Source organism: Anas platyrhynchos, chromosome 3 (assembly GCF_047663525.1).
Source record: "Anas platyrhynchos isolate ZD024472 breed Pekin duck chromosome 3, IASCAAS_PekinDuck_T2T, whole genome shotgun sequence".
Taxonomy (NCBI): Eukaryota; Metazoa; Chordata; class Aves; order Anseriformes; family Anatidae; genus Anas; species Anas platyrhynchos.
This window is the reverse complement of record NC_092589.1, coordinates 84,698,617-84,719,910: the sequence shown is the minus strand read 5'-3', so window position 1 is coordinate 84,719,910 and position 21,294 is coordinate 84,698,617. Positions and strand designations below refer to the sequence as shown.

General features: G+C 38.0%; 1 protein-coding gene across 2 annotated transcripts in view; it reads right to left on the bottom strand.

The window, feature by feature from the left end:
* Window positions 1–21,294, bottom strand: part of ME1 (malic enzyme 1) — a 173,782-nt gene that overhangs the window by 121,421 nt on the left and 31,067 nt on the right. The window contains exons 1-2 of one of the 2 annotated variants that reach the window (XM_072036242.1): window positions 10,349–10,399; window positions 3,738–3,871 (exon numbers count right to left, since the gene is read on the bottom strand). In XM_072036242.1, coding sequence (XP_071892343.1) covers window positions 3,738–3,871; window positions 10,349–10,384 — 170 coding nt within the window. In that variant the 5' untranslated portion in view covers window positions 10,385–10,399. Of the gene's footprint in view, window positions 1–3,737; window positions 3,872–10,348; window positions 10,400–21,294 lie in introns of those variants that run through there. The other variant, XM_038177167.2, reaches the window with a different exon arrangement.

The following is a 21,294-nucleotide window of genomic DNA, read 5'->3' as shown; positions in this document are numbered from 1 at the left end:
GAGGCATCTGTTTGAGGGGCAAAGACTTCAGAGTCAATACAGAGAAAAACTGAAGACAATTAGGAACATACGGGGGGAAAAAATCAAATTACTTGCAGAATTCATTGCAGCTTTTCCAAATTAAGTTAAAGGAACAGAATTATTTTCTGTTATTGGCGTCCTTTTTGCCAAGCATACCAGGCAATATATTTGCTGCTGTTTCACATTCATTTTGTGTATGAACCTGTGGTATTTCAGAGTACAGCAATTCCACACGGCAAGTCAGTAAAGAAGTTTCAGCCATGCCAATATATGCAATGCCATGGTACTATAAGCTCTGCTTTATGAACTTGCACACATCCCCTTTCCAATCAATGCCAGGGCAAGCTACAATCCTGCTGGTGTACAGTGCTGTCCTACCCAGCACCAGTATCTCATCAGATGATAGATACCCTTCTAAGGTACTTGGTAGCCTCATCTATGCTGTTTCCAAATGCTCATACTTAATCTTTGGGACATAAAACACACTGATACACACCCACTACCAAATCCCAGTTCTAGCAGGAGAACAACAGCTTCCCCTTCTCTCTTTTCAGTCACTGCTCATATGGGAAGGAAGACTAGATGCTTGTTGAAAGGAATATTTCTTTCTAGAATGAGTACCTTCACCTTCACTAGAAGGCAGCAGGTGCACGCTCTTACACAAGATTGTCCTTGAGCACCTTCCTGCCTAGGGAACGCTGAGATTTTCTTTCAATTTCCAGTTAAAATAGTCAACGTCCCCTGACAGTCTCCATCAGTGAGAGGATTCAAGCAGTAACAGGAGCAGGATCACATTCCTTTCCCCCTTTAAAATATTTCAACACGAGTGTGAGTACAGGAGACCAGAGTTCACATACAGCCTTGAAGGACGGTATTTTTTTTAATTCAAAAAATGACTCTGAGCTCATACACATGTAGTGCACATGTTCGTAGAGCAGGGTGTCTACTGACACACTCCCATAAATTTTTTCAGACACTTGACTTATAAACACAGCTGCAAATCACATTTTGCATGCACAAGTTTTTCACACTCAATTCACACAAGCATTCTAGCTCTGAAAAGGAGCCCAAGATGCCAAAGTTCATAATCTTTAAAGGAAGTGTCTCCTGCATGCAGATGTTACCACGGCTGTCAATCACTTGTCTTAAATGTACACCTACACATGTAACACACAACTGATTTTATTTTGCTTAAAAATGGAGAAAACAACAAAACAACATAAATAATAATAAAATATTTCTTTCACAAACAATATAAATACGTCTTAAAGAAACAATTTCATTTTGGGGTGACTTCTGGACTGAGAATTTGAAGTGCTTTAGGGCCAACTTGATTAAATTTACACAAATTTATATTGATCCAAAATTACCCTTGAATGCTTATTACTTAACTGCTATGGATCTGTGTTATAAAATGAATGGCTGAGGCAACAAAGCACCTCTGGAGACTGCCAAGCAGTGGTCCAAGCAGTGCCAGTGCGAGCAGCTTGCCCTGGGCTGTGTCCACTTGGGTTCTGATGGTCTCCAAGGATGGAGACTCCACAATCTCACTGTTCCAACATTTGGCCACCCTCACAGTGAAAAAACAGTGATTCTTCTTGTGTTTAAACGGAACTTCAAGTATTTATGTGGCACCAAGCAGCCCCCAACCCCATTTATCTACCAGTATAAATGTTGCCACACTGCTTCTTCAGGCTATAGTGGGAAGACACAAATACCTCGATCAAAAATCCCGGTTGAGAAAACGCCACTAACATGTGCTGTAGAATAAGACAACTTTTTTTTTTTTTTTTTTAATGTTAATTACTAAAGTCTTTATTAAAGTATTTTGTCTAGTGATCACATTAATGAGGGAAAAAAAAAAAGCCTGGCATTTAATACTCTGACGTTATTTTTATGAACAGTAAGACTTATTAGTTTTCTCAGCTGAAGCATTTTGCTAAAATCCTATTAAAGACAATAAATTTGTATTTCAAAGTCACAGAGTACAATATACCCTTTATACCAAAAAAAAAAGAGGTTTTATGCTAAAAAATGGCTTCATATTAAAAAAAAAAAAAAAAAAAAAAGCTACAATGTAATCCTCAGTTCACATGGATGTAACCTTGTAAGGTTTGTGCATTTGTGCTTCTCTGGTGACAGGGCCAGGAAAGAAGTATCTTCCTTACCCAAGTACTTACTTCAGACAGAGAAACTACAAAAGACTCAAAGGTGGGAAATAATGATATTGAATTATCGATTAATTAATAACATACAGGCATTAAGCTTATCAGGCTAAGATAAATTTGGAAAAAATCTTTGAAGCAAATGGCTTCTGTAAGGACTTAAAGGCTTTTATTTATTTCTAAATATACTTGTATTTAATTAAACTTGTGTATTGTTGGTGTACAATGTATGTGGATTAAGCGTAGTTTTTAGAAAATACATATTCCCTCTCCTACCCCCGAGTCAAACACATTTTTCCTTCCTTTCTTTTAGCATTATGAAGCAAGCTTTGTGCAAAGCATTCCTACAATCATGGGAGATGCCTATTTTTTTTCTGATGAATCCCACTGCAATCAAAAGTTCAGTATATTACTGTGCTTCAAATGGCACAGCAATTAAACATCCATTTATCTAGCATTTAAAAGTGATCTGATTTTTTTTCTTTTTCCACAGAATTTTTTCATTTTGGCAAAGAGCTATTTAAATACCCAAAATTTTGGGCTGGAAAACAGAATTAAGATTTGGATATACTGATAATCTCCTCTTGAATTCCACATTGTTAGATTTGTGACTTTCGATCTGTGATGATTTGAGGACAAGCAATTTTTTCCTGTGACCTGAACTACGAGCGAAAGTTCCTTGCAGCTTAAGAAACACATGCAGAAATGGCACAAAAGGCTTTTCTCCCTCCTTTTAAGTTACAGGTGAACAGAAAATACAGCAATTCTAGCAGAAACAAACAGCTGAAACGGTCATAAAGTCTTAAACGTATTGTCCTGGAATTAAGAGACTTCTTCATGGCAGAGTTACAGAGGAGATGGGGACAGAAGGAAGAGCTACTGAAACCAGGAACTCTTCACTTATAAAGAGGGCTGTGCTAATATCCCGACTGTGAAAAACAAAGGTTATTGGAACTTGAAATGATAAGAAAGCCTTGGCACCAACAGACAGGTATCTAAAAGCCATTTGTTATGTATAGATAGCAAGACAAGCCATAGCAGAGAAAAAACAAGGCACAGGGAAAAGAAAAAGAAAAAAAAAAAAAAAAAAAGAGGAATACTGCTTTGTTCTATAGCCTATATAGCATTTAGAAATAAAACCATGTAAGTATTCATAAATATTAAGTCTCCCGAAGCCTTTAACTTTAAAAATCTGTATTACACAATAATTTTGTAATGTTTCATGTATTTTATATATTTTAATGCGTATCTATGTATATACGTGTAAGTATATTACTGAGTTCTTAGTTTTACATCAATTCATATCCGTTAACCTTGTTTGACATTTGTTTATAGAGGTAATAAATTAATGTAAACAGCACTAGAATATTGAAATTTAAAATGAGGAGTTGATTTTTTGAAGAAAGCATTCTAGAAAAGCTAAGAACCAAGCTGCATGTTATGTATTTAACTTAATGATTCTCAATTGTCACCAATTACAGCTCTAAAAAAAAATTTCAACTGATCTACCATCAAAGAAATAAAAAAAGGGAATCATGGTTTGATTTTTACCTGTCTAGGTCGGATGTCAGTCTTTCAAAATTCTTAAGAATACTGAAAACCTGAACATCTTGACCGAGAAAGCAAGGTGGCAATAGTCCATGAATGTTCAGTTGTTGCCTCTCCTCCAAGGTAAATGCCATTCCCTGCAATAAATACATATATATATATATAAGTATAAGGAAAGATATATATCTATATAATATACCATTCAATTCCTCAGCAAAATGTAACACAGGTGAAGTCAGCATCAGGAAAAAAATGAACTATTTAATACTAAACATAATTAAACATCATGAAATGATTTTGGGGGAAGTTTTAATTCAGGACAAGAGAACAGTCCTGTAAGGTGCAATATCTCCATCCCAGCATAGAATTAGTTAAGATCTCCCAACACCACAACACTATTCCCTGCAAAGTAATTAAGATACAGTTGAAATAGCGAGGTTGCAGTCCATGGGCTTTGAAAGGTGAATAAATGTTCTCAAACACTCTCTTGTTTGGTTGTCTTCTAAATACAGAACATGGATAATGTTCATTTCAGTATAAGCATTAAGCTCTTAATATCTGAAATTTTTTCAAGATCTGGGTTATGTCAGATGCTCGTGTGATTTTTTTATAACAGAATGTTGTAGTACAGTAAAAGTCATCACTACCAGTTTATAGTCAGAGGCTGATCCAGCACCTAGTGAAGTCAGTCAACAGAAACATGGCCATAGGGAGTTCAATGTAAATTCTGAATCAATTCTGTTTTGTTTTTCAGATTCACATTCAGTTACAGCAAGAAATATATTGGTACAGACTCAGTTCATTTCTTCGTAGCAACCAGAAAAGACATTTACAAGTACTCAGCACACTAAGAGGACAGTCATAAAAACACTTAAACACTTATATCCAGATTGCAGATTGGTATACTGCCAAAGAGCTGCCAAAAATCTGCTTTTTAATGAGGTCTGTTTTTCTAAAACATCTTCAGAAATTACTCAAGCTACTGAAAGAAACAGAATGTCTTTATAGCAGAAACATGATAATGAGTGTAGTACACCAGTACCAAGCATCCTAACTGCTGAGGTTTTACTTTGCTATGGTAACCGCAGCCAGTCAGGACTGTTGGATGAAAACAGGTTTTTGATAGTTTTAGGGGATAAAAAGGAATGTAAGAGGACTTTCTTCCATACATGACCTATCAAATCTATGCAATTGTTTCACACTATGTGTGTCTGCACCAACATGTTGCCCAATTCCCTTAATGTTGTGCCTGCACTGCTGGCATCCCTGAACCAGGACTGGCAGTTCTGGGTCATTGAGTCCCTTCTAGGTTAGCACCAAAAATGCCCATAATATAGTCTCTGTAATATTCTTATGCAGCTTAAACGCGTTCAAAAGTTAATGTACGAGAAGTTGGACAGCATTTATTACTCTGCCAAGAGGATATACATGTATATGCATATGAAAGTAAACAAGACATTAGACAGTTGCCTAATCTTCTACACATGTCTTCTACACAATACATACTTAGTTTCTTATGAAAAAAAATATTTGAGAAAACACCTTAGGTTTGTTCATGGGACAAAAGAGGGGAAAATGGCAATGTAATGTTACTGCATTCACTCTCCTGTGGAAAATAAACGATACTATGATACCTTCATATCTACCTATATAAATATACTTTTAAAATTTACTTGTTCATTTCATTCTTAGAATTAACCAGGTCAACAAATGATGAAAAAAACAGGTAAGATGAGCACAAATACGAAAGGCGTCTTTCAGTGTACCTTTGCACCATGTTGTTTCAAGACAACAAATTCACAGCCCTTTACACAATGCCATCACCTCCTGTTGCACAACAGCTTGTGATACATCGCAATATGTTGATACTGGATAGTTTGGTTAGACAGACGCTATAATTTTCAGAAGTACTTACAGAACTTATTCTTACAGAACAAAAATATACTGTAAGATCTTTCTGTCTCTTACTGCCCTACTCTTCTTACACTAACTTTCATTGACAAGCAGGAGTTGGACTCGAGGATCCCTGTACGTACCTTCCAATTCGGGATAATCATTCTATGATTAAGCAATTCTCATTGGTGCTTGAAAAAAAAAAAAGAAAAAAAAAAAAGAAAAAACTAGAACAATCTTACCAGACTGTCTGCACTAAAATGCCATTAACCAAATTGTTACCCCTAAGTGAAATGGCCTCAAAAAAAGGAAAGAAAAAATTAATGATAAACACCAAACAATTCCGGATCTATTAAACATGCTCCTTCCACACACGGAAATGGAATGAAACCAAGTTTAATAAAGGCCAATGATAGTTTTCATATGGTTTTCCATGCATGCAGGATTTCAAAGGCTTCAAAAGTGTACACAAGCCTTGTTTTTTCTTGACCCTACATGAATTTTCCATGGTCCTATATGTGTCTTCAGCTGCTACTGCATTTTTAAAGACCAACAAAGAAGTGAGTCAACACTCCTCAAGAGTTTCAAAGTTTCAAAGCTGATCCTTCTATCCCCACTAGACTTCTTTAACCCCATAAAGACATAAAAGCTGTGCATGTGTGCTCATGCACACAGACACCAGCATCAGTTCCAAATGGTTGGACTTTAAAGAGCTGCGTGGTTTCAGTGGATTACTGTTGACAAAAAAGCAGCAAGCCAATTATTCTCTGCATCCCACCTCTCCCCTATTTCTGAAAGAGAAGTTTTCTGAAAGAAAATTTCAGAAAGCTTGTGTTTGCCTTCACTGTTAGGACTCTGATATGGACTTTAATTACTACAATAGGATTTGTGGTCCTGCTGTATCCTATTTTAATACAGACACAAGAACAGTTACTGCATCTTGCCAAGTGCACTTTTTAAAAACAAATTTGTCCTGGAATATCATATTTTCCACATGTTGCTACAGCTCCTACAGTAAGTGTTAATTTATTTTGGGCAGTACTGCAAAAACACAACACCCATCTACACCTACTCTGCTATACATCGTTTTAAAACTCTTTACTTACATACCCTTCTTTGGCACACACATTATAAAATTTTCAAATTCATAAGATGGAATATTAGTTCTTTTTTTCTCAGATACTATATATGCTCATATGAAAATAATTTTGATTGAAACACACTGCATGATGATTTAATGAGAAAACCATTTCATGCAACAAATGTGCAGTATTTCATCTGCCTATAATAGGAAGAACTAGACTACACAAATTTTGTGGTTTATGACTAGATTTCTTGCACTAGCTTTTCTCATTTACTGTTCTATCTCAGAATTGTTTTTTAATGATTAAAGTGTTGTTTGCCAGCCATCCAGCAGAGAGTGCTCTAAGTTCAGCTTGGTTTACATGTTTCATCGGCTTCCAGCAAGCTATCTTCCACACACCTGGATAGGGCAGACTTCCATCTTCTAAAGCTCAACTATAATAAAAGATAGGGACATTTTTATTTTGCACTCTGTATTACAAATAATTTGTCCAAGAAGAATGACAGCGTGATAATCTAAAAGCAACACAAGATCGAGAAATTCCATCTTTAACCATTAACCTTTACAAAACTGTGCTGCTTGCATTAATTGCTTCGTGCCTTCAAAAGATAACCTAGTGATCAGAAGCAGTTATTTTTAAGTCTCCCAAGTAAGAGTTTTCAAGTCTTATAAAGGGTTTTGTTTCATACACATCTTTATATGTACTGGTTTTGGTAACACCATAAGGTGTTCTTCAACCACCTAATTATCTGCCTTTCTCACTAACCATTTGGTAAAACCGGGCTTTTTAAAAAAACTTACTGCTCCTTAAACACAACTTCCTACTCCTATTCTCAATTGTAGAGAAAGCTTTTTGAGTCTTTCTCTCATTTTCAGGAAGTTCCACTCACTGCAAATACATTTAATTCTGAATTCATCTCTCCATTTGCAATGTTGTGAAGCTATGTACTTGCAGCAGTGATTTATATTACTACACATTGTTTGGTATTCTTTTGTTATTTAATCTTTATTAGTTTATTAACCTCTCTCTTGAACACGATGTCCTCTGCCCAGCCTCTCTCCTTTCCCTCTGAAACCCTCCATTACAAGGTTATTTTAGAGCAATTACACACACGTCAATCCTCTTGTTCAGCTGCACTTCTGGAAAGCCATAAAATGGGGCAAACAGCAAAACACCATTTTATATTGGATAGCATTTTGCACTGGCTTTCAACTGAACTCTCAAGACATTCTTGAGAAGACAGAGAGCACATTCAGAATATTGCAAGAGCCAGCTCAGTCCCAGTTCATTGCCAGCAACGAGACAAATTCTCTCTCAATACAAATTATATTGCAAAGATTATATAAACTTAAGAAAAAGACAGTGCACCAAAGCTATGTGTGCATGCCATCTATGAGCTAATGAGATTCAGCTTCACTAAAGGGTAGCCAGAACCATCTCCACACAACGTTCGTTGTGGGGATCCTACTTCAATTTCTTTTAAGACCTAGCCCACTTTTGTTTTAATAGGCCAAGATATCCATGTTTAGGAAGCGGTACTCATTCAGAAAAAAGTTTTTCTCCTTTCGTAGGCCACACAGCATGTTGCCACACAGCTCCTGGCATGAGAGTACACAGGGGAATGCTGTCTTAGAAGACGAAACCATGTTCACATCCAAGATTTCCATATTCAGTGACTCTCCTCAGCTTCTGGTAGGAGAAGACCAAGCCCAATAAGACTTCAAGTCATCCCTGGGCCTCAGAAAACAACCTGCAACACCAGCATCCAAATTCAAGTGCCAGCATGGATATTTGAGCAGAATGGATCTGTGCAGGAGGGGAAGAAGAAATGAAGAAGGCAAAAAGGTATAGGAAGAAAGTGTATCTGGAAGTGCCATCTGTTCTAGAAGAAAAAAAACTAGATTGCTGATCTAAAATACTACCAGAGAAATATCACAGTGTCTAAAATATTTTGCTGACAACAGACAATGAGGTTCATCATTGTCTCAGAGCTCACCAAAAAGTAAAAAACCTCTCCAATAAAAGCTCATTCTGTACATCTAAACCATAAGAGTGAACCGATTTCAACAATATCTGGAAAGAACCACCCAAATCTGAGGGACACGGATACGCACAACATCTGTGGCTGTGTGGCTGTGGCTGGAGGACAAGAGCTGGCTCCAAGCCACCTCTTGCAGCCTCCCGCTGGAGAGCTGGTAACTGAGCAGAGCACAAGTGCTCTGGCAGAGAAAGCACAGAGAAAGCCCACAGCTGCGTGAAACACAAGTCTGCGAAAAGATCTGAATCACTTCTTTGAACAAATAGGCTTACAGAACCCTGTAATTCCATATTCTCTAGAAAAAAAAAAAAAAAAAAAAAAGAGAACGTTTTTGAGAAGAGTTTTTGCGTCAAGATTTCCCAGGTATGCTCTGTTGGTTGCCAGTCCCACACCATCCCACACTGCTCACACCATTTTATACACAAGCTTGCCTCCAGGAGAAGTTAAACAGAATGCGATGCAGTCCTTAGGAAAATGTGATCTTTGGTACGTATAACTGCTTGCAAGGAAACCTTTTTGCTCTTCAGGCTTTTGCCTTTCGTAACTTTGCCTCCTTGTACTACTCTAGTGCTGTTAGGGAGGAATCCAAGTCAAAGCAAATAAAGCAATTTTATTTTGCTTTATTTTAAGAAAGACTTCTTAGGCTGAGAAAGCAGCAAAACGTACATATAGTCCTGGTAGGTATGGGCTACATGAGAACTTTCATGGGCACATAAAATATTATAAGCCACTTTAAAATGAGAGCATTAAAAAAAACATTCTGAAAAATTGTATATGTTCAAAGAAAGGATTATTAAAATATTCATAAAAATATGGCACACGTGAATTTTCAAGCGCTTAAAGCTACGTTTAAGAGTATAATGATCTGCAAATCCCTTTGAGATATTTCGTATTATTTGCATTAAAAAAAATACCCTACGAGCAGATAAAAATGCAATTTTACATGCTTTCCCCCTCTACTTTGCACTTAGAGAAAAAAGATAAATACTCTAAATCCTTCATGTCTAACACCTGTTTAAAGGCACAACACTCCCAGAAGCAGAATAATTACTCTGGGTATGCAGAGTAATAAACTCATTCTGCTAAAAACAAGTATGGTTCATGGCAAGGCAGTTGGGTCTGATCATCACGTATGGCTGAAGATGTTCCTGCTAGCTTCTCTCACCAATCTTATCATGATTGCCAAAAAACATTACAAGCACAGGCAACTACTGCAGATACCTGAGTCAACTCCTCCAAACAGAGGCTGAGGCCAAACTGTTTGTGAAGTGTCCTTCTAGCTAAAGAAAGGGAAAAGTCTTTCTAATGCTGCAAATTCAAGCATTTTTTCTGTCATCTGGGATCTTCTTTTAGACCTCCAAGAAAAAAAAAAAATGCCCTTGCTAAATATCCATTTACATTCACTTTGAGATCTGCGTTTCTTTTTGGAATTGTTGTTAAAAATACGTGTAAAAGAACGGCTTCAATAGCAGTATCCAATTCTGATAAAGGAAATTCAGAATTACTAAATTTTTAGTGAATAAAAATAATCCTTTGAGATGGTTCTAATGAAGGCAAGCTGCTAAGAGGAAAGGATCTGCTCACCAGCAGAAACTTACCATAGCTTGAAGACATGCGGCATGGAGCTCAGACATGAATGCTGACCATGAAAATACAAACTCTGGGTCATGGCCCTCAGATAACCCAGACGGAAAAAAGCTTGATGAATTTTCAGAAACAAAGATCTGTAAGCACCAATATCTAAGCTAGTATTAAACTGCAGGTAGGAAAGGCACTAACAAGATACAACTGCTATCTTTCAGGAAAATGCAGCTATCTTCTCCCAAAACTATGCACAGATCCCCACCAGGGCATTTAGTCGGCTTAATTGTTAAGGATTTAAGGAAAGCTGGGAAACCTGAAGTACATTCACTTTCCAATTCTATGTCCCCAGGATTTTCAAAAGCAAATTTAAAAAATCAGGTCACCAAGGGAAACTGAAACAAAAGTCACAAACAGCTTCCAACTGCTTTCAAAGCATGCAAAAAATACAGTAGCTAATAAACACACCCAGGGACTTATGACTCAAAACAAGTGCAGATGGCCAGAAGAAGATCAGACTCTTGGCAAACTCATCATGGGAATGTGTGGGCAGCTTGGCAGGGAGCTGATAATGGTGATTGCATCCGAGCATGATTCAGCCCAACACATTAGAAATGACACATCATGGCATTCTTACTCTGGCAATCTTCCTTCAGTCTGTTGTAAACAATGATCTGAAAGTAAGGAAGCAGAACTATTTTAAGAAAGTTTGTGTGTACTTGTTTTATTACACACATACATACGCAGTAACATCTTTTTGCATTGCATAATCTCTCCTCACCTTAAGTTTGCGATGGCTGCATTGCACAAACGGCAGACAATAATAAGCTGAACAGCAAAACAAGTCATCAGGTTAATACGGTATAAAAACATACGTAGCCTGCTGTGGTATAATACATGGTGGGACTGAGTTAGACATCAAATTTAGATGTTCATATGCAAGCTAGGTACCTATCCCCTCATTATGTGAATAGGATATATAGCACTGGTTACAGAATGATCCAGCTCACCCTAGAATCTGAGAGGCTCTGACATACTGGAGAAATCAACACAGGATAACTCATTATGGCAATGATATCAGCTATAAATCAACTGCATAGGAGACTGGGAGACTTGTACAGCAACAGGAAAAAGCCAGACACAACACCAGAAATAACACTCCTGCATATCTCAAGTGGAACTAGTTGCCTGCATGTGGGCCACTACACCAAGCCCCAAATATCCTGTTGACTCCTCAGTCCATGTGTTGCACTAAAATCACCTTACTCTAAATCCTTCATTTTATTATAGGAACTTTTAAACTCAAAGAAATACAAAATTTGCTAGGGCTGGATTTGTATGCTTTCAATCAGAGCTGGGTGCCCTAAAAGCAGATTTCACGTAATTTTAAAGCCAGAAGCTCACTTACAAAAGGTACCAGACAAGGGAACAGAAACCCCCAGCTCCCCACTTCCCAAACTCACAGACCTGCACAGCATTCCTCCAGCACCTGCAGCTGAGATAATTAAGATGTTAAGGGACAGTTGTGTTAGAGTATGATCTGCAGAGATACCTACCCTCTTACTTTAAATGTCAGAACGCAAATGCTGCAGTTTAGCACATTGCTACATAGTAATTACATTTCAGCACAAACAACATTATTTTTTTTGATTTATTTTTTTTTGTCCCTAAGCCACTTTTGTTAGTTTAAATCTCACTCGGACATATCTACCCTCAAAGATGGATCAATGCCTTGTTAAAAAAAGCTCTGCATATGGGAACCATTCTGGAAAAAAGAAAGCAAGGCCTTGTAATATCACCTGCAAACTTGTTGAGCGTGTTCTTACCACAGATGTCAATTTTCAACACAGTTTACCTACACTATAGATTATAAACACTGGTTGTAGGCAACTTCAGAGCTCTGATCCCCTTGGTATAAATTACTCTTCTTAATTACTACTTTTGTCAATATTGTCTATCTTCTACAGATGCATCACTGTATAGTTGTAAATTTAGATCATTTATAGCTACAGAATTAAAATTTAATGCATGATAGTGTTTTCTAAATAAAGATGACACTAATTTTTACCAGACCTTTTCTGAAATTCTCATTCTGCTTAAAAATTAATTCCCTTGTAGAGTAGATGCTGTAAGCCAGTACTGGTACAATTGTAATCAAGGATGCCTGCAATGTTATCGGTGGAATAACTAACACGGTATCTTTATTTATGAAGGGAATTTAGATAGTATCAGTGGACATGTGACATGTATTGCTAACCAGAATGACTTTAAATGAAATGCCAAATAAAGGTCTTTAAATGTACTAATTTTTACTAATAAAGGACAATCTCCAAGTGTGCAGTCCCCAGTATGGAATATTTACAAGTGCAAAATCAGATATTATTTGAGAGGCAGTCAGATTTCCAGGTAGGTAGATGAGGAATTTCAGTGACTGCCAACAATTCCATCTGTTTAAAATATCCACTTATCCAAATACAGGTTAGTAAGCCCTGAAATCCTGAGGGGATTTGATAAAACTGATATGCTTAGCAGACTTTATTGTTGCCTTTCAGAGACTAAACAGATTACCAACTACTGTATTCTGTGCTTCTCACAGGGCTAAGTAACAAGTTTCTCTTCAGCAGCATAAACAACAATTAATGCGAATAAATATTTTAATTATAGTACAGAGTTACCACAACAGTAAAATTGAAATCTAGCGGAACAGTCTAAAATAATGTGACGCAAAAGGAAGAAAGCAGGAAGAAACAGTAGCTGGCATGTTTCTGCAGCACAAATGCAGGGGAGGCACAAACCTGATGTTGGGTTAGCTGGCAATTCAAAATTACACTTTGTAAGTGTCTTCCTCATTATGGCAACTCAAAAAGAAGCAAGAAGTGAGGAAGACCAAAGACCCGACAGCCCGAAGACCTAAAGAGATTTGACCCAAAAACTGAGGGAACCAAACGTGCTGAACCTAACCAGTGTAGATTCTTAGATGACTAATGTGCAGCACACTGCCTCTACTCTAATCCTTTGGGCACCATACATAGACCATGGAGAAAGACTGAATTGACCTCTAGGAGGTACCCGTCTCTCTTTTTTGGACTGAAAGAAATATAAATAACTATTTCAGACTAAATACTTTCCAGCGCCATAGGTAACCCAGGATTTCTATTACCACGGTCTATCACCTGTAAGTCTTTTTGGTCAGATGCAGTCAAAGTGTACATTGCATGCATATCAGTCATTTTTCCATTCTGCAGATCACAACTTATTTTTCATTTTATCTGCTCAGTCTAAGAGCTGGAAATAGATAAATTAATGAAAATAGCAAATACTACCTGGGCCCTTTGTCTGGGGAGCCTGCTTCATCCAATCTTGGCACTTGTTCTCAGAATCCAGCAGTACATGGAAACCAAACTTACTCTTTGAGGGCACCTGCTTTACAAGCACAGCCTTAATCCAGCAGGTAGTTAATTTGTCCTTTTTTTTTGCCAAAAAAATCACTATTCTACTTGTAATATTTGCTTTTAAGTAAAAATCATTCCTTCCTTACTGAAAACTCATTTTATTTTGAAGAAAGTGTGCCAGCCTTTAAGACAAGTTAATATCTTTCTTTAATGTGCCTTGACATTTTGCAAGAGCATGGTGGCATATGGCACATCAAAATATCCCCTCTGCATCTGCTTTATACCTCTTGGCCAAACCTGAATTTAGACTTCCATGTTGAAATAGAAGAATTACTCAGAAGTAGCCACTATAAACCATTGACAGAAAGGTCTTTTTTAATGAGATGATAATGTCTATATATTTATTTTCCTTACTTGATTTCTCAGTGTTTCAATTTGTGTCAAAGTAATGCAGTTAAATGAGCTGGCTTCAACAAAACTGTCGTAACTGCTACAAAAAAGCTGTACAGTTGAACTTGGTATTTTCTCCTGTGACTAGGACTAAGGTGTAATTCATTTCTTTAGCATTAGCTTAAAAGGGAAGACTTCTGTCTGGCGACAGCTCTCCAGACCTTCCTGCTTGAGCAGAGAGGTGAGGCAAGTAGCACCCCTTCCCCTTCCAGCTCCTAAATGGGACTGGGATGAACTGGGGAATGCAGGTTATCTAGAATAAGGCTGAATCAGGCAGGACATCACCAATGTTACGAAATATGATCAGTACCAGATTAACAACTAATACACCCCTTTTGTGGGATACTGCCTATTTTGACTCTGTACCTGTTTCCTAACGAGCTAAGTTGAAAAGAAGCTAACATGTTTTTCAAACTGTTATCTAGCCTCTTAAAGGAAGATTTTTTTTTCTATATAGCCCAGATAAGTTGTTTTACTACTGTCAGTATTGAATTGGACCAAACGGGGTACAATGAAGACTTTTTCCTGTTGGAACTTCCCTCATTTGAAAGATGTTTCCACGACACATTCAAGCTATGCAACTTATTAGCAGAAATAGGTGCCATACATATGGGCAGCTATTATCAAATACCATAAACTAATACATATGGGCAGCTATTATCAAATACCATAAACTAATAAAATTTATGTGCAACTGATTTATCGCGTAAGTTTCAGCAGAAGATCAGTTACCATAAAAATGCAAGCAAAGTGAAAGTGAGCGGTGCAGCCTTGTAGACTAGGAGCAAGAGGGAATAGCTCTTAAGTAACCAAAGTATCCTCATCTTCAAAGGAACCAGCTATGGACATCAGCACTGCCCTTACCGACACTGTGTATTTATCAGTACTGGAAAGTTGACAGGGCTATCTATCGAAGACATTTCAGTTTCTACTCAAAGAAAGTAGAAAAGTGCATATGCAGGGTTGCAGATCTTGCCTTGAAACGATAATCACCAGTATTTTGTTTTCCTGTTCAGTGTTGACAGAATTTGTTGCGCTGAAAAGCAACATTTTTGCCCTCATTCTCAGGCCTCCCCAAGATGAATAAGCTCTGTATTGTAACTGTGAAGACAGAAACAAAACTTCTAATTATATGCATACAGAAATGAAAGACAAGCATATCATGATACACTGAATAATCTTGGAAAAAAAACTGCAAGAGATTATATAGTATGCAACAGCAGTAGTAAATCACTCTGCTAACAGCTGCCTTCTACCACACTGACACCCCAAGTCCAAGCAAGCAGCCAGGCCCTGCAACCTGCAGAACCTACCCAGTTATTTTTGGATCAGCACTCGAAGTCATTAGTTTCTCTCTTCTTGAATGTAGTATCACATAACCAATAACTCCTAACATTTAATTGCACTGCTTTCTTCATTAGTAAGTAGAAATTTTAGACATCTTAATTGGCTTATACAGAATTAATAAAAAATACGGTGAAATATTATATTGCTCTGTCATTATACTTTATTATCTGATAAACTATGCTAGACAGACTTATATTACCTGAATTATCATTTCATTTCCATGGCCTCAACTCCTATTTTCCAGGCTATGTCAGATAGTTGTTCAAGAATGTAGAAAAGAAATCTATGCGGATATTAATTGTGAATGTTTTTATCAAGCTTAATGCAAAAAGAAACCTAAACTTTGCTGTAAGCCTTTGCCAAATACTGAATCCTTGGGAGTTTCATTAAATTTTGAGTGCTATTGTACCACTCTTTTTCCTTTACTAAGTAGAATATAATATAAGTATAAAAGCATATGGCTATCGTAGTCAAGAATTCAAATATTAAGAAAAAAAAATCAGGTAATGGACCCACCCCTAATACCTCTGAAAGGGTGTATCATAATGGGCCTCACAGGATTCTTAGCATGCATATATCAAAGCATTCACTAATGAAACAGTCTTGTTTGGAAGCAAGCCTTTCTTCTAATTATATACATATAGCCAATATAAATGCATTCAAAACCTCTCTATTTTAATAATTTCTTGAAGCAGTTGGGAGCACATTTCCATACTTCATTGTCAGTAATACCAAAAATTAGTGAACAAACATACACATAGTCAATAGTTTTCTTTTCCTCACATATATTTTTTTTTCTTTCAGTTTTGTTAAGTATGTAGCTGTGAAGCACCTGTTCCATGACGGGGTCTGTTTTCTCATTTTAAGTCCTTAAACACTCAGTGTAGCCACCAGTAGCCAATGTCATTATTAGCACCACAGGCAAAGATTATCTCAGCATCAGGCAACAGCAGTTCAGGGATAGAAGAGTGCATATAACTTTGTCATAAAGTCAATATTTATATAAAATATGATAAGCTTATCTGAACTTTGCTACAGAGACCAAATACTGATTGTATTTGTTTCTATCACTTAACACAGGAGGAAAAAAATATCAAGGACTAGATTGACTAAGAAGGCAAACTCTTAAAATGCAAAGTCAATGGGACAAATAGGATGCAGTGAGTCCAGGATCTTAGTGTGAGTTCTGATTTTGTTATCTAAAGCTATCACTTAATTCACTATACAGAGAAAGCAAAGTTATGCAACAGAATATGGAAAAATTTAACTGATCAAAGGAAGATTTTACAGATGACAGAATAATTCAATTTAAAACAGATATACCCAGTGGATACATACAGCTCTGCTTTTGCCAGAATACAACCTGCATATCAGCTGTATCTGCTCAGTGCAGGATAGATACAGAGAAAAGATCAGATTGAAAAATGTCACGGAAAAACTTTGACAAAATGTGGTATATAACTTTTATTTACATTTGAATGGACTCCAGAAAGGCTTGACTGGACTCATCAAAAGCAAATACAAGATTAAAGAAAAAGTGAACATTATGGAAATAAAATATGAACGGTAGTTAAGGAAACCAGCCAATATAAAACCATCTGAATTTGCTATCAGACACACAAGACTTCTACCTGATAGAAAATCTGTGAAAGTGAAAAAATGCCAAGAATCCCCTCCCCATAGGCCTGATTCTTTCCAAGTTGCTACCGTTTTCAAAGCAAACCATGGATTTACTTGCCCTTTTGTCTATCTGTGCCACTCATAGAAATCCTTGTCCAAAAATCATGAAAACAAAAGATCAAAACAAAACACAAATGGTCTTAGGCAAAACTTCTCCTGCACTGACTCTGAAAAACACGTCCCAGCATTAAACATTAAACACGAGTGTACTTGATTGAACTTGAAGGAAATGTTGCCACTCTGTTCCCACCTTTCACATTTTCTTGTGTCTAATTATCCAGCCCCATTAAAAGCCTTTTCTAGCTACGTAACTGCCACAGAGGGAACTATTGTGCCATATCCATCACTCATACAAAATGAGAACAAATATCTTGTTTAAACCCGATTAATCTGGAGCTGGCATTCAGCACTGCCCTTGGTGCAAGACTGCTGTGAACTCAACAAGCTGGCAGACCTGTAAACACCACATCTACACAGCATCGAGCAGCACCCTCAGTAACAGAGAAATGGAAATGGGTTTGAGATAAACTAACTACAACATTCGGGGGCTAACAGCTAAAATGTTTCCAAAAAAGAAAAAAATTATGCAACGAAGACTGTGACAAATCTAAAGAAATTTTCCTAACAGGCTCTTGGGTCCTTAGGCTTAAAAGACATATTTGAGACATATTTTAGGCAACAGTATGAGATCTACTCAGACTACGAATGATGAAAGATCATCAGTTTTCATCAGTTTCATAACCAGTTAAGTATGAAAACGTCTGTCCAACTCTTGAAATATTTCAACAGTCCACAGTAACTTGAGTCAGACCACTAACACCAAAATCAAGTCAATTGCAATCAAAATTAAAAAAAAAAAATACCGTGGAGAAACCAACCCAGGACGGTTGTGTTCTAGTTGTTTATTAATCTCCATAACACAAATCAGCACTGAACTTACTTTATTATTTCCTAAGTCTCAAATGGCATATTCTCATTACTCATTGGCCTGAAGATGGAAACATACAAAGAGGCCCTCAAATAAAGAAGCCACATAAAAAAAAAAACAAGACTCTCCACCAAAGTCTCCCTAGAGGCATGAGAGGCTTTGCAGAGGCATCTTACATAGAGTGGAGCACTGGGCAATTAGTAACAGCATGAAGAGCAGCAAAGGAAAATGCCAGGCGCTGCACGTGGGACGGAGCAATGCCAGACACAGGCACAGACTGGGAGCCACGTGGCTGGAGCAGTCCTGCAGAAAGGGGCCTGGGGGTGCTGGTCAGCAGCAGGCTTGGTGTGAGCCAGCAGTGTGCCCTGGCAGCCACGGGACAAACTGTATCATGGGGTGCATTAACCACAGTGCAGCCACCCAGTCAAAAGAGATGATTCTTCTGCTGTATTTAGCGTTGGTGTGGCCTAACCTTGAATATTGTGTGCAGTTTTGGATTCCCAGATAAAAAACGGATGTTAAGGTTCTTGAAAGCATCCAGTGGAGGGCTCAAAACTAGTACAAGGGCTGGAAGGCACATGCTGGGCCCTCCATTCTGGACAACCCAACATTTGGGTTGTCCAGACTGGAGAAAAGGCGGCTGAGAGGCGACCTCATGGCTCTCTGCAACCTCCTGAGCAGGAGAAGAAGAGGGAGGTGCCGGTCTCCTCTCCCTAGGGACTGAGGCAGGACGTGAGGGAATGGCACAAAGCTGTGCTAGGGGAGGTTTGGACCAGACATTAGGAAACATTTTGTTACCATGAGGGCAGTCAAACACTGTAACAGGCTTCTCAGACAGATGGTTGATGCCCCAGGCCTGTCAGTGCTCAAGAGGCACTTGGACAATGCCCTCATTAACGCGCTGTAACTCTTGGTTAGCCCTGAAGCGGTCACACGGTTGGACTTGATGGTCTGTGTAGGTCCTTCTGACTGAACTATTGTGTTCTGTTCCGTTATATTCCAAGTCCTCACTGAAACCCGTGTCTTGACTGGAGTGGATCTTGAGAGTGGGAGTTGAGCAACCATCATTTCTAGCCTTACCCTTCCTGAAAACCCAAAGAAAAGCTTCCTTTACTGTGTATTACATTTCTGGACACTGTTATGCAACACTACATTTTGGGGGTTATGTGATAGTATAGCTCTTTCTTTGCTGTTGTTATTAAATGAAGTTTGATGCTCACAGGCTGCTGGATGGCTAGAAGCCTAGCTGAGGAGGAAAAGGAAAGCAGAGTATAAACATACATTGCACTTGTAGCTCATCTACTGTATGCTGTGTAATTGAAGCCACAAATAAAAACTTTGGTTTATTACTTGAACTATTTTTACCCTGATTTGAACACTTTTTCTAAGTGTTAAGCTTTTTCTCTAAAGGATGAGAGATTCCCCGCAAAATGTCTCTAAAAATTAAACAGCAAAATATATATACTTCCTTGACTCAAACGGCAGAACAAATTGAGCCAGAAGTGTTTTAACAAGCCTATCAGACTGCTATTTAGCTTGTCAGGCAAGCTATCTTTGGGGGATTTTAAACAGCTTATAACAGAAATTTTAAATGGAACAGTGGACCAAATTCACAGCGGTTGTCTGTATCTTGACTACCTATACTGTAATAATATTGCAGATACTATTCAGACCTCTTCACATAAATGTATAGGAACATTCAAACATTCACAGTTACTCTTGATGACTTGGTTTCTGGAGCCTGACAGTAAACTAAAACCTTTGTTAGTTCCCCATTGTCCCTGACTGTTTTGCCAAACCCACCACTATTGCTGCGTGAAGCAGAGACGGAAATCTTCTAAATCAGCATGGGTCTTTTCTAGAGGGGCTACTCTGGCTCTTTTGCTGCAAAACTATTGGTCTCAAAGCAGTTTCTGGTACCGCACATCAGTGTCAACTTTAAGTCTTCCAGCACAGCAATGCAATCTTTAGAAAGAACAGATTTCTTTCATCAGTGCTGGCACTCAAAATAGGACCATATGTCTAAGCTATAATATGCAAAATTTTCCAATGGCAGTTTATTTTTCTAGGAGGAAATGTGATTTACATAGATAGAACTTCAGGATCCATTTACAAGATTCATGAGAAAAACTGTTTTCCTTATAGGAAAAAAAACGCTTCTCACTGCTCGCAGGAAGCAAACCTGAATAGCACTAGCCTTCTTGGGGACACTGCCCCAGTGTAGCTATGGCCTTCTGCTTCTCACAGGAACCAAAAGAAGTAGCTGACTTTTCTAGAAAGTAGTAAAAACAGGAAAGGCACAATAAGGAGCTGCTGTAAGGCCTAAGCCTTACAGCAGAAGAACGAAAAGCAAACTAAGGAAGTGAAACAGTGACAGGATTTATTTTCTATGGATAACTGAGAGCTCAAGGGTAAGAGTCATGCACAATATCGAGCAAGCGCATCCCGTGCACGAAAACGCCAAAATCAGGCGAACAGGCATGAATGCAAATGTGAAGGCTGAAGAAAATGAGCTCAGAAGAATACAAGAATGAAAAACGGGTGCTGTGAGTAATTGTGCCAAAAAAGCTTTGGGCTGCTGTAACCTATTTCACGAACAATAGACACACATACAAGGCACTTTACTTTGCTGTTTGCTCCTAAATAAATAAATAAATAAATAAATAAATAAATAAATAAATAAATAAAATAAAAAGCTTAAATTGCACCCCTAAATGTAACATCTTTACCAGGCAGCAAAGGGCAGCCTCAATAGTGGAAGAGATGGGGACTGTACTGGCAAATGAGGCCGGGCTCTCCAGCAGTGCTGAAGAACTGCAGCCTCGTGAATGAGCGGCTGGTACTGATTACACCTTGCTACAGACATTCACTAACGCTGGAACTAACAGCCTTGGCCAAGTTATGACTCTGTGATTCTGTGATGCTTACCAAACTAATCACGATCTCAAGAGCTCAATCCGCTCCAGGCCCAAAGGCAGCACCTCTGATATTCAACTTGGCAAACGCAATTACTTTCTGCAAAAGGCACCTTAGAAACTATTCTCATGTGTTGCACTATCCCAGTGAAAGTTCACAAGGGTGAACCCCAAGTCCCAGTCCGCCTTCAGAAGGAATTACAAATCACAAACTTAGGGGGAATATGAGGGTGCCTTGAACAAAGCAGGTA